General features: G+C 41.3%; 1 protein-coding gene across 1 annotated transcript; it reads right to left on the bottom strand.

The window, feature by feature from the left end:
- Positions 1-1,232: 1,232 nt before the first annotated feature.
- Positions 1,233-9,548, bottom strand: bmp4 (bone morphogenetic protein 4). The gene is made up of 4 exons (XM_026934460.3): positions 9,295-9,548; positions 5,875-5,994; positions 4,900-5,255; positions 1,233-3,427 (listed from the first exon to the last, which is right to left on the bottom strand). Exons 3-4 carry the CDS (start codon positions 5,246-5,248, stop codon positions 2,568-2,570), a joined length of 1,209 nt encoding a protein of 402 aa, XP_026790261.1. The 5' UTR covers positions 5,249-5,255; positions 5,875-5,994; positions 9,295-9,548; the 3' UTR covers positions 1,233-2,567.
- Positions 9,549-9,933: the final 385 nt, after the last annotated feature.

Consider the following 9,933-nt stretch of genomic DNA (forward strand, 5'->3'; position numbering starts at 1 on the left):
CTAATGGCTAATCTACTATATGAATTTTTTATGACTTTGTTTTAAGTTTGAGAAAGCATAGACATCAAATGTTTTGTTATAAAAGAATACCTTGCTTGAAAGAACAGGTAAAATACACTTAAAACTATAGTAGTTAAAAATGATTTTTAATAATTCTGATTTTTCTTTTCAATATCCAACTTTATAAAGCTCTCTAGTTTCACATTCCATTAAATGGTTAAGTAGGCAAACACCAGAAAAAGATTGAAAGAGAGACAGAACATAGAGGGATAGAGAGATAGAGCTGTCTTTTCAGTCTGAACTGAAAAGCATTATGTGGTAACATCACATATGACTACATGATTTACCTTACATAAATGTTTAGAGTACAGCGCTTCCTGTCTTCTCAGGACATTTTACAATGTGTGCCTTCTTTGTGAAGACAAGGCGGGATAATGAACTGCCCAACAATTACCATAACTTGGTGATTTTATCTTACTGCAGTAGAGCAGTTGAAATGTGTGTAATTGTTGTCAGTTGGCTTTAAAGAGTTCCCCTCTGCCCTCAGCCACTTCAAAATTAAATTCTTTTCCTTCTCTCTGTCCGCTGACGAGTCTCTGTGTGTATGTGTGTGATAGGCAAAGGTTCAAAGAGAAAGCGAAGCTACAACCTCAGGCTAACTAGAGCTTTACTGAGGTGTGCAGTCTTTGTTGGCCCTGAGGGAGAAGACTGTTACAACTGCCAGGTAAATTAACACTAAAAATACTAGCCAAAAATAATAGATATATAATTAGGTGGCTGTCTTACTCACATTAAGAATGGCCTGAAAAAATGCATTTGAACAACAGGGAGGTTAGCTTTTTCAGTAACCCAAAAGTATTTGGTTGTTATTTTTCATTATTTTAAACTACAAGGCACTTTTTCAATAAGCCAAATGTTATTTTATGTTTCACAGACCTACTTTTTCAAAAAAAAATCCTTGGGATATACACCATCACTGTTTAAGTTTTTCAGAAGAAAAAGGCTGAAAGTTGAAGGTAAATAGATTATGCTAATTAGACTAGCCTCGTCAGAAAAGTGTCGACGGTTTACTTAAAACTGGAGGTGTTTACCTTTAATTTAAACGGGTTTTGTTAAACTGTCCACTTATAACCTATAGCAGAGGTACTCAACTAAAATTTGTTTAGCTCCTGTTTCATAAAATTCATAAAAGTCCGGTTTAATAAAATTTCATATTAGCCAACCATCATGACTGAATGGTGACAGGTTAGCTTTAATGCTGATGATTAGTTCTTGACTATAAATAGCCTAAAACACATCGAATTCGAACTTTTCTTCTTCTTTTTCAGTTCGGGCTGATAAATACCTTGCTGTGTCTGCATCCAGGTGATAAACCCTGACCCACAGGTTATTATATGTACTTGAAAAGACACGCAGGTCATCTCACTGATAAGTTGTACCGACATTATTTCCTTTAGCATGCTGAGCTCCGCCTCCATTTTACACTCGCGCCGCTATCCGCCAGTTCAAAGCGCCGCCATCGGCATTATCACTGAATATAGCCTGTAGTCCTTAAGGCCGTCCAACTGTAAATAAGCGATGCAGAAAGTCTATTGTCTCTTTGGGGCCACAGGTTGGCGACAGGCGTCTCTTTTCATTCGGCAGGAGCTGTCGGAGACAAAAGCAGGAGACAGTCGGTCTAACCTTTGATTCCTCTCAGAGAGAGGTGACAGCGTCTCAGCACACGTCTGCAGCCATCACAACGTAGCCGCCATGTCGGCAAATTTGTAAAGGAGTCACACTTAATCAGCTACTCTAATTGCATCTTCATAAAGGAAAGCGAACTAAGTGCGATTTTAAAACGCAAGCTGATGATACTTGCAAAAGCCGGCGTGTCTGGAGCTCTTCCGCTATTTTTATATTCATCTCACGTTGTCTTGGAATTTCACAATTTATTTAAAAACACATTATGGGGACATCTAAAAAAAAAAAATAATAATCACATGTCTAAAAGTTGACGAAAAAATGTGAATAAAAAATCAAAGTACATTTATGATTTCTTCAACTGATTTATCACACAAATCAGTTAGTTGATCATTTCACACAGTGCTCTGTTTCCATACACAAATGATGCATTTGTTGCATTTGTTCATCTGCTCAAATAAGAAGTTGGCTGGGATGTTAAGCATTTCTCACATTTTTTTTCTTTTCCTTTTTTTTTTTTTTGTAAATGTGTATAGTATGAAAGAAATAAATATTATCAGTATATATATATACTTTATGTTTGGTGATTTTGTAAGCTATTTTCTCATTAAAACCCCTTATACAATCTAATATACACCATGAAAAGTTGTACAGCTTCTTCTTAATGTTTAAAATAAGGTCTCACTTTTATTTTTAATATGTAGATATAAATATATATATTTTGTCAAAATATATGCTCATATGGTCAAGGAAACAAAAAGGAGACAAACAAACATCTCAACATAAACGTTATAAATAAGCATCCAAGTGAAAATATTTAGATATACAATGGGGCCATTAGATCTTGCCTTCATTGCGCTAGCATTTCTTAATGCTAAACTCAGCTAGCGGCAGCCACAGCCCTCCACAACCATTTCCTGGTAGTTTTTCAAGACTACCCTGTCAGTCTCATCCAGGTAGAGCATTGAGATGGCACTCAGCTCGGTGGGCACACAGCAGGCCTTGGGAATATTGCTATTCAACGAGTTGACCAGTGTTTGTACAATAGCATGGTTCGTGGAATTCAGATGGTCGGCTAGAGGGAAAGGACAGTCCCCGTGGCAATAGTAGGCCTGATAGCCCGGTGGTGCCACTATCCAGTCATTCCAGCCTACGTCGCTGAAGTCCACATACAGCGCATGTCGCCGACAGTTGCGGTTGCGCTTGCGGCCTCGCTGCTTGGGGCTGCGTTTGGTCCTGCGTGTCAGTGGGTGGCCTTTGCCATCATGGCCGAAAGTGACCAACAAAGGACGCAGCTGGTCCCACTCTTCTTCTGAAGTGTGGTGCAGTGAGCGGCTCATGCGCACATGCTTGCCTTGGTGCCGCGGTGTTTGGTTCAGATGCAGAACCTCCACAGCGAGTCCATAGTTTGGTAGCCGCTCATGGGTCCAACGCAACACAGCCGGGCTCACGTCAAAGCTTTCCCAGCTGGTGGTGTTGTGGCTAACAAGGCGTGTGTCCAGGAGGCGTGTGATCAGCTGCCCAGGCCGCGGCGGCTTCAGCACCTCATACACATTGATCCTATGGAGGTCCTCATTTCCCAGATGCTGGGACTCCAAACCAGGCTCCTCAATCTGCTGCCGGTACAGTCGCAGTTCTGCCGTGGAAAGCAGCTCATCCTCAGGGATGCCGCTGAGGTTAAAGAAGAAGCGCAGAGGAGTCTCAGTGCTGTATGGTCTGTCTGACGGCACTTGCTCCATGTGCTCTGAGGTGAGACGAGACACATATGTTATGTAAGTATGTATGTAAGTAATTAAGGTTAGCATTTCATAAGGGTAAGGGTAGCAAGTAAGGGTAGGCACTTCAAATCAAGACTTTCCCTTCTATAATCTATAGACTCTAGTGGCCCAGCACTCTCATTATGTTCCCAAAACCTTATCAACAAAATCCCTGAAACTTGTGTTTCTCCACCTGTACTAGACTACAGAATGCCAAAACAATTAGATGCTACTAAGGAATTTGAAGATTATTTTAAAGTAAACCAGAAATTTGCAGGGGCCAGAAATGCGAAAGACACCTTAAGTGATACATACACATTCACTTTCAACAGTGTAAAGGGTTTATGCAACTAACATATAACTACATTTAAATACATACTTCTTTATCAAAAGAATCTGAAACAACCACCCCTTTCCCCCAGATCTTCAGGACTGTTTACTGTACCATGGCTGCACAACAAACAAAGGGGAAGGCAAATTCTCTCTGCTCAATCTGCAGATTTCTGGCAAGATCACCTCTGTAGGAAAATGAATGTTGTGCTTGCCATGCTCTTGTTCAATTTGGCCATGTTATTTCACACCCAGGACCTGATCTCGGCCAGGTGGTTCTTGTTATTGTGTGTGTTTTTGATTAGATCTGTAGTTTGTTAAATAGCAACGTTTATCATTTTCATCAAGAATAATCATTAACCTTTCACTCACATGGTGATGGGTGGCACAGACACTGGTTAAATACTGTTGTAACTGCATTCCTTGCATAATAACTGAACTGCTCTTTCAAAGTGTTTCTTAAGTGTATATTTTTGGAGTAAATACTTTGCATTGTTTCACACCTTGTACATAATTCTACTTGTGATAAGATGTATGAGCTCTTTCACTGATAACAATAGGAATTCTCTAAGCAAATTTCTAGACAAGATTCTAAGCATTCTGCTTTTCTCTTGTGCTCTCTGTGTGCCAGACAGGCCAATTTAAGACTGGCCTTAAAGACTGCCTTCCTAATGGCAGACATCTTTGCTAGTCTTTTTTTATTTACTCTCCTCTGCAGCATCCCTGCACATATGGCCCCTTAATATGATCTTTTTCAAGAACAAATATTGCCAACAAAATCAATAAAAGACAAAATAATGAGTATTCCTGGTGCCATGCTGGTGCCCCTTTATCACCTTGGCACTGTGCATTTGTTTTTTCAAGGCTCCTGGGCACTCTGTCTGCCTTAAGTGCCCACACTGTTGGCAGCAGGACTTTATTTAGAAGTCTGCAGAGTAGCATTAAAGATAATTGCATGTTGAGGACAATCCCTCAAAAAGATCCACATAATTGAAGACAGAGGTACACTGCTGTAGAGCATTTTTTTATAAGTGTTTGCTCTGAATAGTGTTTGAATATCACTTGCAATAATACGAATATACTTTTTTATTTCTTGAGTGGCACACAGAATAGCCTAAATGGGTCTTACCTTCATGATGGAATGCTCTTACAGTGTTGGCTCGGCTAGTGGACTTCTCAGGGTATTCAAAGCTGACATTGTGAGCTTCAGCCTCTTCCACTTCTCCTGACTGCAGCCTATAGAGGTCGAGCAGATACTGGGGCACCACTGCTGAGCGGCTGGGCCGCGGCCGCCTCTGCAGGCCGAACATGTGCAGCAGCGTGGCCTCAAAGTCCCGTAGCAGTTCATGACTTTGACCCGGGTGATTGCTCAACGCCTTCTTCTTCCCTTCCTCTGGTATTAGACTAGCATGGCTGCTCTCTCCCAGTACAACTTGGCATAATAAAATGACCATCAGCATTCGATTACCAGGAATCATGTTGTCTCTGGTGGACAGTTGAGGATGAGACAGAAGGGACAGCAGGAGCAGAAAATGGAAATGGAAATACAGAAAGAAGGAGGAGGAGAGAGAGGACACAATGTTTTAAGATAGGTTTACCTTTCAACAACACCACCCCCAACAATTTTGATGTCCCTGCATTATAATTCCCAGTGAAAACATTTTAGGAGGTAATAATTGCTCTGTCTTGCTTGTTTAAAGGTCAGTGATCACATACGCTATGTTCTTTTTATCTACAACAACATCCTTAAAGCACTAGTAAAAGAGCAGACAAACTATTTCTGAATGGAATTTGCAGACCCATACATTCCCCTTCCCTCTTCCCCAGCAGGATGATTAGACAAATAAGACAGGAGCAGCCTCAGGGTCAGAGCAAACTCTAACTCGATAAGAAGCAGGATCCCTACAAGCATGACCTGACTAAGGCCAAACAAAGGACTACGTTCCATGCATTTCAAACTTTTAGAGCAAAAGTCAAAAAGGCACATTTATTATTGTTTTACTGGAATGACCAATGTTTTTAAATTTTTCTAAAATATAGCTATTTAAATCCCAAGAAAGCAGCTGTGACAGATGGCAAAATTGGTTAGGTGTGGTCCACTTACCGACAGAAAATAAAGCATGGGGAAACAGTCCATGTTTGTTGGGAGCCGATGCAGGACGGGTTCCTTAAGGAAATGCTATGTGGTGCTGGGAGGCTGCTTGAGACTGGAGAGAGTCTCCTCCTGAAAGATAAAGTTCCAACCAGAAAGCGTTATTGATTTTTCGTGTCCTACCAAGCTAAAAAAAAAAAAAAAAAAAAAAACCTTTTCGGTTCATCTAACAAGAATACACCCAAAAAGTATGAAATTAACAGTTCCATTACTTATGGACAGACAATTAATCCTGATTACTCATCACAGCTCTTTAAAAGTCCATGATAGCATGGTACATGATAGCAGAGTCCATTGAGCATTAAAAAGGGGAGCATTTGTAAACAAACTTCTTCCTACAACTTCTCACAAAAGCAATTTGGTAATCCCCAGCCTCCGCCCAGAATTCACCTAAACTGGCCTACGAAGTGAACTTGCTGACAAAACATATTGTGCGCTCAAGCCCATTACATCTACTGTATGTTGAATGAGGCACACAATTCCCACCAAAAAAAGCATGAATAAATCATCTGAGTAAATACATCCTCAAAGTTGGACACAATTCCAAATACAGTTATATAAGTTGGACATAAGTACAAATAAAGGTGAAGAAGGGCAGGGCCTAAAAGATGGTACACGGTTGACAATGACCAGAGTGCAGCTGGATTGCAGTTGATGTACAGTCACCCTTATTTAGAGGGCATAACTATATGTATGGTTAATCACTGGTCAAAGTACAGTGCTAATAAAATTAAGAGTGTTTGCCCTAAATGGCCCAAATCAATGGGTCAGAGCAGCAACGCATGCATTTTGTCATCTTTTGGATTCAGTTCTACTGGATCAAGCCCAATCATTACAACAGAAATGATGCATAACAACAAGAACGCAGCGTGAGTGTGTGTGTGTGTGTGTATGTATCATGAGTACCCAATTGTTAGCATGTTTTATTGCTCCATTTGCTTGTTCTTCATGCAATCAGGGAATGAGTCTGGATCCAGATCATGGTGGTGACCCTTGTCTGACCCTGTATTCTCAGTCGTTATAGTGTGCGGCTTGGATGGGGTTTGCATGTGTGTTTGATCATAGGGCTTTACTTTCCAGAGATAAGTTCAATCAAACTGGTGTCCCATGTGTGAGGTGGGGTGAGGGATATCAATTTGCTACAGTTTTTAGTATACTAATGTAGTACAGTTTACTAGGTGCCAGGGCCCATAATAGCTTAAATACACAAAAAAATTTGCAAACTAAAATAATTTCAAAATGTAACCTCTCGTGTTCCATTTTATCAGTGCAAAAACTATGAAGAATTAAACATCATAAAATGCTCATTCTCATATAAGCACACACACACACATACACACACACACACACCTGGAGTAAGTTCAGACCACAAATTCTTGCTTGAAAACCAAATGTGCACTGTCCAAAATATTTACAGGATTTTATGTGAATGTGCTTGAGGATAAAGAAGAGCTATGCAAGCTCTTTTGCAATGAGAGCAGCTTATGGTGCAATTTGGCTCCGGCAGCTTGCTTCCTCTGGTTTGGCAGAGTTCTGTGGGCCTCACAGCATTTGACTTCACTTTCCCTAACCTGACTTAATGAGAGCGGACTATGCACATGGCCCTTTAGATGTGTTTCCTGAGGAATTTGACAAGGAACGGGGGGAGCAGGTTACCACAGGAACAGACAATAGTAAGGACCCAATTTTAGCATTTTATCTCTGTCACGCTTCATTCAGATCTCTCCAGAATGCTCTTCAGAACTTGCCGCTCAAGCTCCAAGAAGGTTGTATTGTGTAGTCCCCTGGTTTTGGGCTCTAGTGCACAGATGTATAATGTATAACAGGCCCTGGAGTTGTTAGGTTGTTAAGGTCAGCTGGAGATTTACATTCCAAAATCCATGAAACAGTGACAAAATGGACTACGAATAACAAGTTAATAACATTCTTTCCCCCCTGCATATGCTGATTAAAACGTTTTGGAGCACACATAACTTTTCACTCTATTTACATTCCAAACACTTCATTTTGCCAATACTCTGCAATACTCATGATTTGCTTAAAACTAAACAGAGAAGAACAGAACTGCAGAGTATCCATATTTCAGGTTCCACCAATAATAATATTTGCAAGTGTTTCTGTTAATCATTCACTACAGAAATTTTATAATATGATTTTTTTCCAAACATAATCTAATCACTATATCAAAATAAAGTAAAATCTGTTAAAAAAAAAAACAGTGAGTACAGGATTTAAAATAATAATAATAATAAAAAAACAGAAAGTCATCAGAGGAACTCGTTCTGCGTGTAACTAAAACTGTGGGCCACTATATTTAACTCGCTCTTCCCTATTGTTCTACTACAGCTTTAGGTTTCCTAAAATATAAGATGCAAAAATACACAAAAACCAAACATCTCGGTTTGGCAACGTCAGCCTCCCTGGAGTTGATTTATTACCGAGTCAGAGCTCTGATGGTGATCCGGTTTTAAAACCTGCTTATGTTCCGTTTTTAGCCCTAACGCCCCCCTCCACCCCGCACCCCGACCCGCAAACCCCAATTTGCGCAAAATGAAGAATTAAAATAGGTAGCGTCAAAGCCATCTGCGCACAGGACTTCTGGATATTCTTTACGCACACAATAACAGAAGATAATCATATGATAAGCATGTGGTGTGATGTTTTAAAAGGACTTAATTCGGTTTACACTCTAAACAGTTAATTATAGGTCTGCTATTAAAGTTCTCATATTCTCCTGCAAGGTTCTTCAGCGCTAAACGAGAAAACCACATGGACCGATAAAGCAGCATCTGCCGCCAGTGGGTTTGGCATTTACACAAAAACAACAAACTATTTTTGCGAAAGCGCGTGAGTCTTTAAAAGTTTTTGAATACACTAGGTAAATGTGATTTATCTGCGGGTTTATTGTAGAAGCATGTAGAAGGACTGGATGCAATACATTACTATAGCAATTAAAACTGCGGAAAACAGAGCCGACCCATGAGCTAAGCGCTCAGCGAGTCTCTTCCGGCTTGTGTGTGCGTGTGTGTGTGTGAGCACCGCACAGCAGTCATGAGCGGGCAGGTGTGTGTAGGGAAAACTGGATGGCTGTCCAAGCGTGCAAAAAACATCCTGGTCCACATCTTTACCTAGACTATCAATGCAGGATGAAATCATAGAGCTTGATGCATTGAGCACCGCGCTTCTATTCAGACATTTAAAACAAAAACTGAACTTGAATGGATACACCTTTAATTTTGGAAATGAATGAAAGGTTCACGTCTGTTTGAAAAGCCATGACATGCGGGCATGTAAGACGCTCCAACCCTGCGTTGTGAACGCGTATACATTTCACAGGCATCCACTACACGTGAGAGAGTGGAGAGCACTCACCATCGGTAGATGCGCCAAGCGTATCCTCAACACGAAGTGAACTGAGCGAAGGCGCTTTCCACAGAGTCCCAGCGCGCAGCATACACTCGGGATATTCAGGCAAAAAGCAAAGCGGCAAGCCTTTGGGTTATTAGTCCCGAAAAAGTCCCTCTATACGGACACAGCTGAGTCCACTGGGCTCCTGGGTGTAAAGAGCAATGAGACACTCGGCTCCTATCTCCACTAGTTCATCATGCGTTTATCACGGCCACTCTGATCGCGCGCCTGATGTTGCCTGCAGTTTTTATGTGGCCGCCCACTTGAGTCGCTGCTCCTCCTCCCCCTCTCCCCCCTCACACACAGCCCAACACCTAAGTTCGACCGCCCACCCCCCTGCACCCACCCGGATCCCCGGAGAACAGAACAAAAATCATACCGTTTTATTATTACAACTGCTACATGCCCCCATTTTTGTCTTTGAAAGAACAGACGGCGGAACTTGTCATATTTTTGTAATATATGGGTGGCGCACCAGCTCCCTTGGCCGCCACATGTAGCCTATTAAAATGCCTTCAGCGCTTACGGTGTACAGGTTCAATACACACAAGCGCGCACGTACACACACACACACACACACACACACACGCTCGCGCGCACACG

Source organism: Pangasianodon hypophthalmus, chromosome 10 (genome assembly GCF_027358585.1).
Source record: "Pangasianodon hypophthalmus isolate fPanHyp1 chromosome 10, fPanHyp1.pri, whole genome shotgun sequence".
Classification (NCBI taxonomy): Eukaryota; Metazoa; Chordata; class Actinopteri; order Siluriformes; family Pangasiidae; genus Pangasianodon; species Pangasianodon hypophthalmus.

Bases quoted from the DNA above. Each gene is read 5' to 3' on its own strand.
- bmp4 (XM_026934460.3), bottom strand. From the start codon at position 5,248: ATGATTCCTGGTAATCGAATGCTGATGGTCATTTTATTATGCCAAGTT. The intron at 3,428-4,899 runs GTAAGACCCATT...GTCTCACCTCAG, and splicing joins AAGAGCATTCCATCATGAAG to AGCACATGGAGCAAGTGCCG.